The sequence below is a fragment of the Bombina bombina genome, chromosome 5 (assembly GCF_027579735.1).
Source record: "Bombina bombina isolate aBomBom1 chromosome 5, aBomBom1.pri, whole genome shotgun sequence".
NCBI classification, from domain to species: Eukaryota; Metazoa; Chordata; class Amphibia; order Anura; family Bombinatoridae; genus Bombina; species Bombina bombina.
The window spans coordinates 806,376,570-806,393,603 of record NC_069503.1 but is presented as its reverse complement, the minus strand read 5'-3'; the positions used below and the strand labels follow the sequence as shown (position 1 = coordinate 806,393,603).

The 17,034-nt window shown below is 37.4% G+C and overlaps 2 protein-coding genes across 4 annotated transcripts in view; one reads left to right on the top strand and one right to left on the bottom strand.

The window, feature by feature from the left end:
- GNAL (G protein subunit alpha L) overlaps positions 1 to 15,245 on the top strand; it is a 927,952-nt gene extending 912,707 nt beyond the window's left edge. For both annotated transcript variants that reach the window (XM_053714908.1, XM_053714909.1), the window contains exons 11-12: positions 265 to 332; positions 8,934 to 15,245. In XM_053714908.1, the coding sequence (XP_053570883.1) occupies positions 265 to 332; positions 8,934 to 9,080 (215 nt within the window). In that variant the 3' untranslated portion in view covers positions 9,081 to 15,245. The remainder of the gene's footprint in view (positions 1 to 264; positions 333 to 8,933) is intronic.
- The window catches only part of MPPE1 (metallophosphoesterase 1), a 217,257-nt gene continuing 215,174 nt past the window's right edge, over positions 14,952 to 17,034 (bottom strand). For both annotated transcript variants that reach the window (XM_053714911.1, XM_053714910.1), the window contains exon 10: positions 14,952 to 15,544. In XM_053714911.1, the coding sequence (XP_053570886.1) occupies positions 15,371 to 15,544 (174 nt within the window). In that variant the 3' untranslated portion in view covers positions 14,952 to 15,370. The remainder of the gene's footprint in view (positions 15,545 to 17,034) is intronic.

Below are 17,034 nucleotides of genomic sequence, written 5' to 3'. Positions count from 1 at the left end.
GGGCCTTTTTAAAAATGTTATGTTGATTTTGAAGGAGGAAATGCACGTTTCTGCACAACTTGTCCCTAGGACCAGATTTGGATGAAAGAGAAAGCTCACAGATCTATTAGTGAACAGTAACGTGCTTCACATTTATAAACACACACACATATATAGTGCATTTTATAATGTTTTCTTGTAGATCTACTTAAGAAGATTGGCTTTATTTTCCCTTTAATAATAATTCAATAAATTTGCTGATTTTACTTTTTTGTTACTTTATAGCAACCCCAGATGCTGGAGAGGATCCCAAAGTGACAAGGGCCAAGTTCTTCATCCGGGATGAGTTTTTAGTGAGTACAATGTATAAAGTTCAAATATTAACAGTGAAACTACATCAGTTTGGTAGCGGGGGCAACTTTTTCATGTTTTCATAATCTGATTTAGGATACTATAAATTATTCAGCTCTAGACAGAATTGTGTCAATGTGCATTTCACGCTTCCTTAGTTCTTAAAGGGCCATAATAGTCTTACAGCATGCAATTTTTTGACTATCGACCCTACCCTACGGGGTGTTTAACCCTGCAAAGGTATTTCTTTATAAACATGACATGGATTTGAAACTGATATGTATACTTTTGATACAATAAAAAAAAGACTAATTTGTAGCTAACTGGGTACTGGCAGACAGCTGCCAGTACCTACGATAGCAAATAGGTAGAGGGGGAGGGTTAGAGAGCTGTTTTGGGGAAATCAGGGAGGTTGGGGGCACTGCAGAAAATATATTTTTAAAAAAGCCTTTTATTTTAGTACTGGCAGACATTCTGCCATACTTAAAGGGACACTGAACCCAATTTTTTTCTTTCGTGATTCAGATAGAGCATGCAATTTTAAGCAACTTTCTAATTTACTCATATTATCAAATTGTATTCATTCTCTTGGTATGTTTATTTGAAAAGTAAGAATGTAAGTTTAGATGCCGGCCCATTTTTGGTGAACAACCTGGGTTGTCCTTGCTGATTGGACAGCACCAATAAAAAATTGCTGTCCATTGTTCTAAACCAAAAATTTGCTGGGTCCTTAGCTTAGATGCCTTCTTTTTCAAATAAAGATAGCAAAAGAACGAAGAAAAATTGATAATAGAAGTAAATTAAAAAGTTGCTTAAAATTGCATGCTCTATCTGAATCATGAAAGAAAAAAATTTGGGTTCAGTGTCCCTTTAAGATGTGGGGGACAATTGCGGGGAGGGAAGAGAGCTGTTTGAGAGGTATCAATGGGTGGGATGTGTCAGGTGGGAGGGTAATCTATACACTAAAGTTAAAATTATTTCTACAAGCTACCTAATTAACCCTTTCACTGCTGGGCATAATACAAGTGTGGTGCGCAGCTGCATTAAGTGGCTTTCTAATTACCAAAAAGCAATGCCAAAGCCATATATGTCTACTATTTCTGAACAAAGGGGATCACAGGGAAGCATGCACAAGCTGTTTGTAAATAATTTCAGTGAGAAACCTAAAGTTTGTAAAAAGTGAACAATTTGTTTTTATTTGATCGCATTTGGCGATGAAATGGTGGCATGAAATATACCAAAATGGGCCTAGATCAATACTTTGGGTTGTCTACTAAAAAAAAAAAAAAATGTATGCTTACCTGATAAATTTGTTTCTTTACGGATATGGTGAGTCCACGGAATCATCAATTACTGTTGGGAATCAATACCCTAGCCAGAGAACACAGATGATTAGGGAGGGACAAGACAGAGAACCTAAACAGAAGGCACAACCGCTTGAAGAACCTTTCTCCCAAAAGAAACCTCAGCCGAGGCAAAAGTATCAAATTTGGAAAAAGTATGTAGAGAAGACCAAGTTGCAACCTTGCAAATCTGTTCCACAGAAGCTTCATTCTTAAAAGCCCAAGAAAAAAAACGCCCTAGTAGAATGAGTTGTAATTCTCTCCGGAGGCTGCTATCCAGCAGTCTCATAAGCCAAACAAATGTTACTTCTCAACCAGAAAGAAAGAGAAGTAGCTGTAGCTTTCTGGCCTCTACGTTTCCTAGAGATACAAACATGGCAGAAGACTGGCAAAAATCCTTAGACACCTGTAGATAAAACTTCAGAGCATGCACAACATCCAGATTGTGTAACAAGTATTCGAAAAAACTTTAGGAAGAAAACCTAACTTAGAACGAAGAACCACCTGATCAGCATGAAAGATAAGATAAGGAGAATCATACTGCAAAGCTGAGAGTTCCGAGACTCTCCGAGCAGAAGAAAAAGCAACAAGAAATAAAACCTTCCAAGATAACAAATTAACATCTATGGAATGGAAGATAAACAAGGGGCGCCAACATAGTGTGAATCGTTCAAACAACAAATATAAAAGTGATGTGCAAAAAACTACTCACAAGGAAAGTGGCACCTTAAATGAATAAGGTGCGATAAAGCAGGCTGACATTCAAATTCCAGCAGTCAGTACGCTGGAGGTCTCACCCAGAGGACCTGTGGAATCCAGATAGGCGTCTAGAAAGTAGCACCCACGTTTTTTAGGGCCAATGGCCGGACCAGGTGAGCTGCAAGCTGATAGGTGTTCTCCTGCTGCACTCACGCCACCGAGACTTTTCTCCAAAAACGACAGTGTCAGTGTATGAAAGGTTCCGTGGTAAAAGTCCAGTATAGAAAGATATAGAAAGAGAGCTTTGCGCGTGTGCACCGTTGATCTCTGAGGCGGCAGTAGCTACTGCCGCCTCAGAGATCAACGGTGCACACGCGCAAAGCTCTCTTTCTATATCTTTCTATACTGGACTTTTACCACGGAACCTTTCATACACTGACACTGTCGTTTTTGGAGAAAAGTCTCGGTGGCGTGAGTGCAGCAGGAGAACACCTATCAGCTTGCAGCTCACCTGGTCCGGCCATTGGCCCTAAAAAACGTGGGTGCTACTTTCTAGACGCCTATCTGGATTCCACAGGTCCTCTGGGTGAGACCTCCAGCGTACTGACTGCTGGAATTTGAATGTCAGCCTGCTTTATCGCACCTTATTCATTTAAGGTGCCACTTTCCTTGTGAGTAGTTTTTTGCACATCACTTTTATATTTGTTGTTTGAACGATTCACACTATGTTGGCGCCCCTTGTTTATCTTCCATTCTAGACACCCTGACCCATCGCACCGCGGGACACAAGAGGAGCACGCCAAACACCTGAACACATCACTGTTCACATATTAGGATTGGACACTTATTTTTTACATCACAGCAATTTTTGGGACATTGATAAGTACTTTTTTTATATATTTTACTAATCGCCACAAATATCATTGTTTATCTGTGATATCTGATTATTTCAATGTATCACTAATATTATACACAAATTGTCCTGAGCACTTGTTTTACACACAATTTATTTTCGTCATTATTATAAATTATAAAAAAATTTTTACACATACCAAACACTGTGCTGTTTATATAAAAATATTTTTTTTTTTTTATTTTTTTTTTTATTTTTTTTTTATGCATACGGGTACAAACCCAATCATAAAGTGGTAGGTCCCACTTTGATAACCTGTGTTCCAAGCGCATCCTCTTAAGTTTTTTCCTCCTCAGGAATTTCTTTTTACATCTATGGAATGCCTAGGCTCAAACGGAGACTGCTGCAAGACTTTAAGAACAAGGTTAAGGCTCCAAGGAGGAGAAACCAACTTAAACACAGGCCTGATCCTGATCAGTGCCTGACAAAAAGATTGCACGTCTGGTAAAACCGCCAGACGCTTATGTAACAAAATAGACAAGGCAGAAATCTGACCCTTCAGAGTACTTGCTGACAAATCCTTCTACAGACCTTCCTGAAGAAAAGAAAAAATCCTAGGAATCCTGACCCTACTCAAAGAGTAGTCCTTGGATTCGCACCAATAAAGATATATACGCCATATCTTATGGTAAATCTTCCCAGTAACAGGCTTGTGAGCCTGAATCATGGTCTCAATGACCGCCTAAGAAAAAAACACGCTTAGACAACACTAAGTGTTCAATCTCGAAGCAGACAGCTTCATAGAAACGAGATGTGGATGAAGGAATAAACCCTGAGTTAGAAGGTCCTGCCTCAGAGACAACCTCCAAGGTGGAAGAGATGACATCTTCACTAGGTCTGCAAACCAGATCTATCAGGGCGGCCTGCAAATCTTTTGACCTTGAACCGTACCTTGGAAGCTTGGCGTTCTGCCGAGACACCATCAAATCCAACTCTGGCACCCCCCCATTTGAGGGTTAACCAGGAGAACCCCTCCGGATGGAGAGCCCACTCCCCAGGATGAAATGTCTGTCCGCTTCCCAGTTGTCCACTCCTAGAATGTGGATGGCAGATAGAAAGCAGTTGTGAGCTTCTGCCCACTGAACAATCCGAGCCACTACCCTTCATGGCTAAGGAACTCCGAGTTCCTCCCTGGTGGTTGATGTAAGCCACTGAGGAGATTTTGTCCAACTGGAACCTGAAAAACCTGGCTAAGGACAACTGAGGTCAATCCATCAGAGCATTGCCCCAGACTGCTCCCCAGCCCAACAGGCTGGCATCCGTGCTCACTAGAAAGAAAGTTCTCCAGAAGCATAGGCTCTGAGACAGATGCCCCCTGAGAAAGCCACCATGTGAGAGAATCTCTAGTTAACTGATCTAGATCTATCCTGCATGATCCCCGTTCCATAGACTGAGCATGCAAAACTGCAGAGCTTTCAAAAGGAATTGAGCAAAGGGAATTATGTCCATGAAAGCGACCATGAGACCAATTACCCCCATACAATGAGTCACTGATGCCTAACAGTAGGCTGCAGAAAAGAGGCAAAAGGAAAAAATCTTTCATTTTCTGACCTCGGTCAGAAATATTTCCCTAGATAGGGAGACTGTTATGATCCCCAAGAAAACTACCCTTGTATCTGGAACAAGGGAACTCTTTTTAAGATTCACTTTCCATCCCTGGGAACGTGAAAAAGACAACCATATCTCTGAATGAAAGATTGCTTGTTGAAAATATGGAGCCTGAACCAATATGACGTCCTGTTAGGTCGCCACTGCAATTCCTTGAGACCTGATCACTGCCAAGGGTGCCCCCCGAACATAGAGAAGATTCTGCAAACTGAGACCAGGCCAAACGGAAGAGCCGCAAACTGAAAGAGTTTGTCTAGAAAGGCGAATCTCATGAACTTTATGATCCCTGTGGATGGGAACATGAATATACGCATCCTTCAGGTCTATGGTCGTCATGCTGACCCTCTTGCACCAAGGGACGCATGGAACAAATGGTCTCAATTTTGAAGGATGCTACTCTGGGAACCACAACAGATTCGAATAGAATCTAGACCCTGTTCCCTTACAAGAACTGAAACAACCACTTCCAGGGAGGAAAGATCCTATACACATTTCAAGAAAGCCTCTCTCTTTATCTGGTCTGCAGATAAACATGAGAGGTGGGATCTGCCCCTGGGAGGAAGTTATGAATTCTATTTATAACCCTGAGATACTGTGTCCACAGCCAAAGCATCTGGGACAACTTGCATCCAAGCTTGATAAAACAGAGCAAGTCTGCCCCCAACTTGATCCGATCCCGGATCAGAGGCAAACCGTTCATGCTGATTTAGACTCAGCTGTGGGTTTCTTTTAATGCTTCCCCTTGCTCCAAGACTGATTGGGTTTCCAAGAAAACTTGGACTGTTCCTGCTTGGAAGAAAAAGAGGAAGACTGTCCTTTGAAGTTACAAATGGAACGAAAATTACTCTGATGTCCTTAAGGTCTATTTTTCTTGTCTTATGGTAGAAAAGACCCCTTTCCACCCGTAATATCAGAAGTAATTTCTGCCAGACCATCTCCAAACAAGATCTCACTCTTGTAAGGAAGCACCAGAAGCTTGGACTTGGAGGAAACATCAGCTGACCATGATTTTAACCACAATGCCCTGTGGACTAACACAGCGAAGCCAGACATCTTAGCTCCCAATCTATTTAGACAAGGCATCGCACCAAAAAGATGCCGCACTTGACACAGTGGCAATAAAAAACAGCAGTTTTCCATAGAAAAACCTAGATTATCAATAAGCTTCCAGCTTCTTGTCCATGGATCCATAAAGGAGCAGCTATCCTCCAAAGGAATCAAAATTCTCTGAGCCATAGTAGAAAAATCTTTATAGCACATAGGAAGATGATAGAGATGAACAAGTTTGCAAAACTTCCAAGGGTTGACAACAACAGTAATATCGTTGTCGTCCAAGTAGCCAAAACCTCCATTAACAATACACAAGGTATTCAAGCATACATCTGAAGGTTACCACTTAAGTATCAGATGAAGGAATCGTACTGTCCGAATCTAAGATTTCACCCCCAGAGGCTACCGACATATTCTCCTCATCAGACTAATAAGGAATGACAACCTGAGTGGCAACAGATATGACAGAAACCTTACTATCTGAATTTCTTATGTTCCTTTTGCATCTTCCCTTCAACATAGGAAAAGCAGATAACACTGAAAATACCTGGGCAGCAATTTCTGCATGCAAATAAACTCCTCCAGGAGATTACTAGGAACCGCAGGGCACTGCATGCGACACCTTTAAGGCTTGGGACTTTTGAGGAGAAAGCTGTGGCATTGCCTGAACAGCATCATCCTGGAAGACCACAGGCTCATAGGGCAACTACCTATCTTGACATGTAATATGTCTGGCTAACCATGTAGTACAGAGGTACTTAGCAAATAAATCTGTGCATTTAAATGAATCATGAGAGATAACATATTCTAAAGATTAGGTTAACCTGGCATATTCAGGGTTTGAACCCAGGTTTCCCACTTCCTAGACAGTAGATTACCTCTATACTAAATGTGGGTATTGGATGTAACCTCCCCCAGACCAAGCATCAATTTTGCAATTTCTATAAGGACCACTGTCCCTTTAAGAGAAAACGCTAACTCCCACATTAAGTCAAACGCGGAGCCTCTGCCGCTCGGCCTGACTGAGGAGAACACCAGAAAGATAAAACGGTAAAAGAGAATACGAGCCACACTGCGAGCCGAAACCTTCTATACAAATCGGCATAATAATGGCGTTGCTCCGCTTGAGCACTGAAAAATGGAAGAAACACATCCCGTGGCTTTTCCTATTCTTCCCATAGAAAGTGCGCAGCTAAGTAAAAAGGTGCACCAAAAAACTCTATTCTCTTTGCGTTCAGTCAAGCTGAGCAGCAAACAGCATCAAAAACCCTGTTGCCTGCAATGTCTGAAAAAACACAATAGTGCAGCAGACCATAATAAAATAAACTTTAGTTCCCAGTGCAGGACCTAGTTCCCTGTGCAGGACCAACATAAAAGACAGAATTCCTTTGCGTCTTCTAATGTAACAGAAAATGCTCCTAAAATTCAGCGCAACATTAAACATTAAAAATTAATTTTACAATGAAATATCACATATGAGGAAGAATTATTAGCAATAGGTATAATTAACCCCTGAGGAACCTCTACATGAGCCATAAAAAAATATAATCAGGGTATACTATTATTTATGAAGTATTAACCCTTAGTCTCCCTGTCTCTCCCAGTGCCCGCTCCCTGCTATAAGCAATCCTGCTTGTATCGCAGGAATTAAACCACTCAGTGCAACTCCTTCTGTTTAGCGCCATCGTTTTTTAACAAATAACAAAATGGCACTTATCTGCACCTCTGGCTGTCTGGCAGGAGGACAGCTCACCTGGCATGAGAGGAAGCCACTCCTCACAGAGACCTGTGAAAATAAGAAAGGACAGAGTAAACCAACTCTGGCTTTCTACATAAGGGCAGCAACCTTTTAAGAAATCGCAGTGAGGCCCCCTCACAAGTTCCTAACTGCTTGAAAGTTACCACTGCCCTACTGAAGAGACTGAGGTGGAGTAAAGCTAAACCCTTTACAGAGGAAAGATCAGAGCAAACCTACTCTGGCTTTCAAAATAATAAACTCTTGTTTGAAGCAAATCTTATTCAGACACCAAAACTTCACCTCCTCCTTGCACCGAAAGCAAAGAGAATGACTGGGGATTGTGGGAAGGGAAGTGACATTTAACAGCTTTGCTGTGTGCTCTTTGCCTCCTCCTGCTGGCCAGGAGTGGTATTCCCAACAGTAATTGATTCCGTGGACTCACCATATCTTAGAGAAGAATGATATACATGTGAAGGGTTATTCAGGGATCCCTGACAGATATCAGTGTTACAATGTAACTATCACTAATTTTGAAAAAAATGGTTTGGAAATAGCAAAGTGCTACTTGTACTTATTGCCCTATAACTTGCAAATAACATGTAAACATTGGGTATTTCAAAACACAGGAAAAAATTTAGAAACTATTTAGCTTGGGAGTTGTTTGCTGGTTGTAGATGTGTAAGAGATTTTGGGGGTCAAAGTTAGAAAAAAAAAATATTTTTTTCATCATATTTTATCAAAAAAATTTATAGTAAATTATAAGATATGATGAAAATAATGGTATCTTTAGAAAGTCTATTTAATGGCGAGAAAAATTGTATAATATGTGTGGGTACAGTAAATGAGTAAGAGGAAAATTACAGACAAACACAGCAGAAATGTGAAAACAGCCCTGGTCCTTACGGCAATAAAATATAAAAATGCTTTGGTCACTAAGGGGTTAAACACTCAGTAGTGTGGAGCTAACAATGAAATTGTCTAACAAATTAGAGACTGTAATTTTTTTTTTGACTATTATGGCCCTTAATTCATAGACCATGTTCTGACTCGCCATGTCTGTGTAATGTAATATTACTTGTTATAGACCACTTGAATATATTTGTGAAATTAGTGCTAAATATTGTCAGATTTATACCACATGCAATTTTACAGTGAATGCTTCTCAACAATCCAAGATAATGTATATTACATAGATACAAATGTTTTCTCTACTTTCGAACACATTTTAATGATGTTGTTTTCTCTCATGCAGCGGATAAGCACAGCGAGCGTTGACAACAGACATTACTGCTACCCACACTTTACTTGTGCCGTGGACACAGAGAACATTCGCAGAGTTTTCAATGACTGTCGAGACATCATCCAGAGAATGCACCTCCGCCAATATGAACTCTTGTAAATGTAATCACCGTGGAGCCTGTGGTTTTAAATCCATTGCTACTTTTTCTGCCTGTTTTTCTCTGTATTGCTCCACACAGGGTGGGACAACTCTACAGCGCACACCTATTTTTTTATTTATTTTTTAACTTGTTGGCATGTTTTTTTCCTTTTTTTTTTTTATTTCTTTTAGTAGAGAGGGGGCAGATTTTGTCCTCATATTTTCCTAAGCCACTTTTTTACCATTCCACAATGCCAGTGCTACACATCCAGTGCATTTTGTTTGGCTTTGGCAGTCCAGGTTACAGTGACTAAAACAAGCCCACGTTTGCTTATGGTTTGGCATGTTATAAGTGCCTGATTATTCTCTTAAACGATGGTATCACAAAGGCATGTTTTTTTCCTGCACATTCCCTTAAGGATTATATTAATTAGACATTTGTTCCATTTTAAAGGAACAGAATAGGAAATTCTTAAAACTTGCAGTCCCTTCCAAAATGACATGTTCACAAACACTTAAAAAAACAAGAGATAAATTAAACTCACCCCCTCAAGCCTTTAAGGCATTGTTAGAATATATATATATATATGAATATATATATATATATATATATATATATATATATATATATATATATATATATATATATATATATATATATATATATATATATATATATATACACACACACACACACACATTATGTAATTAGTCATTTCATGGAGAGTGAGTGGATATTTTATGAATTTGTTCAGATTTATCTTGTCTATGTTTTTTTTAGTTCTCTAACTTCAAGGTTCTGTGTTACGTTAGTTTCTTTCAAAGTAACAAATGAACTAGCTAGCGCTATATTATGTGACCTTTTAATGACTACCAACAGTACGCTTCTCAAACAAGATACAACTAAACAGTAGGCAATGCCTCTTTATAATATTCTAAACTAATGCATTTTTATAGTTAAGATTATAACACTGCTCTAAAATGCAGGGAACTATTACTATATTAATAATGGGCTAGTGATAGGCTGTGCCCTGAAGTATTTTTCTAATGGGGTTTTGTTTTTCTAAGGCACTTTAAGCATCTTTGCTATTTAATTCCAGTAATTTATATCTTTTATTTTTCATATAAATTCTACTATAGTAGTTTGATATGGAAATGCCAAGATAGTTCAAATAAATAGCAAAGTCAACTGAAACACAAGCAAATGGAACTGTGTTTTTACTAGAATCTTCAGTACACAGTTCTACCATTTTACAAATACAGGACTGAGTTATGTATAATGAAATGCTCAGGTTTGGGGTTTGCAAATGTACATGTAAATTCATTGGAGCTTCCACTTGATTTTATTGATAGATTCCAAAATTAAATAAGTTAGAGTATTAGTCCAATACCCTGATGGTGTATAGATTGTGATGTATAGCAACAGTTAACAGACAAAATTAATCTTTTATTATTATTATTATCATCAATCAAGTACTTCCAATTCATTATGTTTATACTAGTTGATCAATACCAAAAAAAAGTAATTTAATGCATTGCACTTTCAAATGTTGTAATTCAACCAACAAATTCCCTTATTCATCAAATATCCAGTAATAGGTAAAACCAACAATTAGCCCCCCCCCCCCCCCCCCGTATGTTGATTCCCAAATGTAGTGGGCGTTTCCCATCTTTGTACCCAAACTAATCACTGCAAACATTGCGATATGTACTTATTCCATAGCTTCTGAAAGCATGCACATGGCTAGACTTGTCAATTTGTGGATGTCCAAGGTTCATATGTTGTAAACCTGTCTGCATTTCATCGCAAATTGTGGGGCGCATTTGTTCCCCATATTTACCATTGCACAAGCGACCGCTCCTGCAATGCCGCCCCCTGCCGTCGCACAATTGGTTAGGGGTTGGTCAAGCACCCCGGTTCAATGAGTCTGTGGTGATTTTCATCCACTAACTCTAAATTAAAGGAGAGGGTTTATTAAGTAGTGGTTTAATCCATTGCAGGCTCAAATGAGCGAGCCTACAACCAATCAGGTAGGCCAATGATAAATCTAGTTTCAACCACAGCTGTATTGGACAGTGATAATGCAAAAATGTTTAATTATTTGCGGTCTGTGTTCCTTATAGCTGTCCGTGCATGAGCAACTTAACCATAATATCAAATTGTTTGACCTGGCAAATACAGTGTAGGCAAACACAGTGATTGCTTACAATAGTGCACACATTTATTTACTGCTAGCCCTATCATGGAAGACATAAACATACTCTCCATGGTTTTATACTTTATTTGCAAAATTCTGCACATTTCACTAATAAGGAGGTTAAAATGCTTTTAATGCATTTATTTTATATGCAGATGTTAGCAAGTCAGTACTTTATTATTGATATATACTATGTATGTATAAACAAATTGTCCCTTTAACAGCTCTCTGCCATGCAGTGGCTTAAAATTTATATTTTTGGTACCACTGCAATCTATATTTGTTGTCTCAGTCACATTTTTTTTCATTAAACATTTTTTAAGGACATTTTCTCAGCTAGAACATTGTAGTAACACTCAGATACTGCAACACTTCCACTATGAAGCTTCAATAGTTGGCAACTTTTTAATATAAAAAAGGGCACAATCCTATAACACAATTATATTTTTTATTTTAATCAATACTTTTTTGTTACATTATTTTATGTCTTTAAAAGGGAGGAACACTGTATAGGTTTCTTTAGTTCTACTACTCAGACAATGTGTATACCATTCCACTATCCCAATCCGGTTTGGTCTATTCACTCAGATCACGTATATAGCTTTTATAATATGCTGAACCATAAGTAAATTCTCTGCTGTGTGTTTGCTAAATATAGTCTAATTTAGGGAACAATCTAGTGCAATAATTACAGGCTCTTTTTGCTAGAGCATGTCATTTTTGCACTATTGTGGCTCCATCTCGGTGTGCTTAGACCACGCAAAACGGTTATACACAGTTAAATTCCTGTTTAGAACTGCAGCTGCTGATTGGCAGGGCTGTGCAAATACGTCTACTGATTGGCTTACCAGCTGCTTCCTGCTTGGGAAAAGCAGTTCTCTGCAGCCCCAAGCTTTACTTTAACAATGTGTTTAACCCCTTTAACAAGGTTTAAACTCATAAGAGTTGGTGCACAATTCTAGCACTAGAATGCCCCTTATATCTTATAGCAATTTGTGCTTGTAACATCTTGCAAAACATAGCTGGACAATGCTGCTTTTATTTCTTGGCCAAATTTATATTGACAGCAAAATATTTTATCAACTTATTTACCACAGAAATAAATGGTATCCTAATGCTTTACGCCCCAGAAAAAAACATAAGTCACTCTTTGTGTAGGATTCAAATGAGAAGCACTAGCGTAACTCTTTCCCTAATGGAGAGTATTGCACTGACCACTCCAGCAGAGAATGCGAAAAATATAAAAAAAATCAATTTAAGTGGCTCATAGAACATAAACGGTTAATATAATTCCACTAAGCCTTAGGCTGCTTTTGTTCTTTTGCTGTAATGTGTCCCCATCTGTTTGATGGCACTATTCTCAGACCTATCCCTGTGTGGTTTCATTATTATTTTTTATTTATTTATTTTTTGCTTTGTTTTGTTCTAGATAGTTTTTGTTAACGTTGACACTGAAGAGTACTTGATGGAGAACAAAACAAAAACAAGAATAATGCACTTTGTATCAGGTTAAAAAAAAAATACTGTTGAGGAATTATACATACAATGTAGCAGAAGCACCATAAATATTTATTAATGTCACCGTTTTTTACCATTGTGGAGTTGCAGGTCAATACATAAAGTGACCTGTGCTTCTCATCACCTTGAGGTGCGTATGAAATGACCTGGGAAACACTGCAGAGCACTGATTTTCAAGCCATTTCCTGACAACTCTGGGGAGATAAACGAATGTTCCTGAATGAGTATATAGGGTAGGTAATGATGGAGCAAGTATAGATCTACATTTTTATTTTTTACTTCCTTTTTTTAATGGTGTTTTGTGGCTAAATGTTTCTGCACACCTCAGGCATTCAAATTGCAGCTGCTTTCGGCCTCACACATCAAGGCAGAAAAAGAAAAGAAAAAAAATGACCACCCTTACTTATATTATACATTCTGTCCACAAATGATCTTTTTAGCCTTAGATCATTAATGGACATTACTCCTATATAGCTTCATTTTTTTTTTTTCCTTTTGATTTTGTTTTAACTGCTGGTTTATTATACTGTACAGATGTAAAATGTAATATTATTTTGTACAACTTTATTGAAAAAAAAAAAATACTTGTAGAAGATCTTCGTGCCTTGATTATGGCTGTACCTGTAAAATGAGCTAAGATGTAAGTATGTTTTTGATTGCGCTGTACAGCTTGATGTCAAACTTACCTGCAGCTGTGACTGTGGGTAAGAACTATCTGTAGAATTTAGTTTTTTTTTTCTGGTTTATATAAAAGAAGGAAATGCTCTTTAGTACAAAAAAAAAGAAAAAAAAAAAGTATAAATTATGCAAATTAACCACTTACCTTTACAAGAAAGGTCCTACAGTGACCAATTGCAGCAAACATGCCTTTTTTTCCCTCTATTTTTTTATGTACAGGCGAGGAGGGAAGGAGTGGGATTCTCAGCTTTAAAAACATTGAAATCCATTTTTATGTCCACATTTGCAACTTAGTGGTGTTTCAGTGGGAACCAAGAATCATTTTTTTTATTGTTTATTATTAGAAACCTTTGATAATTCTTTAATCATTCATAGAACATCACAAAGATATTGTCAATGTTATAAGAAAAAAACAAAACAAACGACAGCACCGCTAGTTAAGGATCGTCTACCTTTGTAACAGCAGCTGCTTTTTATTGTGCAAGACAGTAGCACGACAAAGGGTTGGGGGTGGGGAATAAGGTGGAAACCTTTATGTCTAGCCTGATAAAATTACAAGATGACATTTTTATTTCTCTTTTAATAAAGAGACACATTAGAAAGTTGGTTTATTTTAAATATTGTAGAATTTAAATGTGTGAATATTTCTCAAACTTGAATAATTTATGCAAATGTTCTCTAAAGAAGTTGTGGTACAATACTATATATATAAATATATATATAATATAAATATACAAAGCAAGAACTGCTGTAGCAATAAGGCATGTCCTTTTTAGTAATTATTACACTGCTTTATATTTTATACTTCGGTGTTTTATGTATGTGAGTATAGATTTTCCTATGTGCAATGTCTAAAATCACAGTTGCAATAAGCAATTAAGAGAAATCTTATTAGGCTACTTCAGACTTGTTCAGTGGCATTAATATCTAAATGTTGTCTCCTTCTAAAGACAGCTTGTGTTAGAAGGTACAACACAATACATTGCAGGCCTTGAGCACTAAAATTGACACATTGTGACTATTTTCTCACACGTTGTACAAGAGAATTCTTCATTACTGAGCTTCATAAACGATTTCTCTAGCTCTTTCATATAGTTAAAAAAGTTCTATGGACTAGATTGTAGATGGCTCCCAAAAGATAAATAGCTTGGTCTGATACTTTGGTAGACAGCTATGGATTTAGTGTGCATGTGCTGGAATGGCCTGCACAGTATTGTAAGTCACACTAGTACTGTGGTTATACCTTATATACTATGTTTACTTCTATAAAGCCCCCATGTAAAACAGCCAGCTCCTGCTGGTAGTACAACCTTACAAAAGTCCAGTGAAAACTTTACAAAAGAGCTATATTTGTTTATTTTTCACACATTTTCCTTTGGCATCTTAATTTTGTTTATTTTACTTTTCTAGAATACAAATTAATGTAAAAAAAATAATTTGCTCACATGTATTAGTGAGAGTGTAAATTTTTTTTAAACAAATTCAAAAACAGACAAAAAAAATTACAATCATCATTTATTAATTTCATTATAAAATAACAAAGTTTGGACCTTTTATTACAAAATGTTGTTTGATATGAATGTAGAAAAATGAACCCTTTAGTAGAAGGTTTTACACTAGCAGAGACCTAAAGACAAGGCATATTGCACACTCATGTGGTCAGCACTGTAGGACATTTAAACCTCGTGCAAACAAGTGGTAAGGCTATAAATCAATGAAGTTTTTTTTTCTCCTTATAGATAAGTCACATATTGTACAGGTACATCATTTAATAAATATATATTTGGTAAAATGTACTGGTCTATTCTAGAAAACAAAAAACTTGCAAGGTGTTCGCTTTGGGGCTAATTTCACATCTGGTGTCCCATTACAAGTTGTGGATGAAGTGTGGTTTTTTTTAGTGCCTTTTTTACTACATCACCCTGGCTTGTGCTTTTTTGCCAGGAACTTTCTCCCATAGGTAACTTGCCAGATGTAAGCTGCTACATAAATCATGAGAAGTACAATTCCCATACTATAGACATTGATAATTGTGTTCTCCGTTGGAAGGAAGCATTTAGCAAGAGAGAAATCATCAGCAGTGAAGCTCCCCTGGAGAAAAAGAGACAAAGGAGATGAACAATACATCTTAAGGATCCTTGATAAGTGACACAAACAACAAGCATTACATGTCTAACATTGCAAGTTGCACCTGCAAACAAATTGAAAAGGAAATATCTGGAACACCAAATTCATGAATCAAGTCGCCTCTGTGCACTAAAATTTGCCCCATGTAGGAGAGTTAAAATCTGCACCAAAGTTTGTGAACAAGGAAACCATCTAGGACTTCTTCCCAGTTTGACTGGCCTCATTAAGAAGGCCCTTTTTTTGTAAAATGTCACGAGCTCACACTGGCAACAACATTCAACACTATTAGTTTGTCTTTATCCTATTTAAATGCTTGCAGAATTCCAAAACCCTAAAAAAAAATAAAGCAATTCATTGAGGAAAACGTCTCTATAAAATAATGGAATTTTGAATTTGCATTATGTAATACTCCTATAGTTGATTGTTTGGTAAATAGAAAATAAATAACAAGTAGCTGCAGTATCATTTTTATGTAGAAATAATTAAAAGAACGTTTGCACATGATTGTAACTCAACAGAACTTGGTAAGCAGCAAAATAATAATAACTTGTAATATGAGTGCAATTTAACTTGTGCACAAACGCAAAAACCCAATACTGCTCGCACACAAACCTTTGCGCTCCACTTGTAATCTGGCACATGTTGGTAGTATTGTGCTCCCATGCCGTTGCAGATGAGGATACAGCTGTGAACAAATTAGCAGGCATACATGCATATGCTCCAAATCACTCCCATTACCCGGAGTCTGATTCTAAACAAGGTTTAACTCCTTAAAGGGGAAGAATCAAATTTGTTTAAGCCAATTTATACTCCTGTGTTTGTCGTTGTTTGGCGCACATTACATTTATACATCAATTTTTAGGTTGTTTTTTTTTTGTTTTGCTTTCCTGTGAGGTAGTTGATCAGCAGAACGACCACTTTTAGATAATAAAATATTTGTGCAAACAAAAGTTAATGTAAGAAAACCACCATATGAAATGCATAATTTTGTGTCATACTCTATGGCATATCTGGTAAACTATTATTTCCTAAATATTTCATACACATTTTAAGGTCCCACATTTAGAATTCATTCACCTTCCCAAAGAAATACAAAATATAGAATTTTAGGCTTACTTTATCCAATAAAAATACCTGAAAATGAGCAGATAAAATGTATTATTTTTGTCAGCACCATCTTGCAAATTAAATAGATAAATGATTACGTATAAAATACCAAACTATGAAGGAAAGTATTAGATATGTTTAACCCTTCAGTGCTATGCTAGTTTTGAGCTACTTACATTTAAACTCTAATGTGAGTGACCCACACAATGATATTCAGTAGGCCCAGCAAAACCCTGTGTTGTGGTTTGACTTTTTAAAAAAGATGAGTGCTTATTGCTTTCCAAAATAACTGCCGTATGAAAGAGCAGGCGATTCGAGTCTTGGAGGGCTGTGGCTAGTACCTGAGA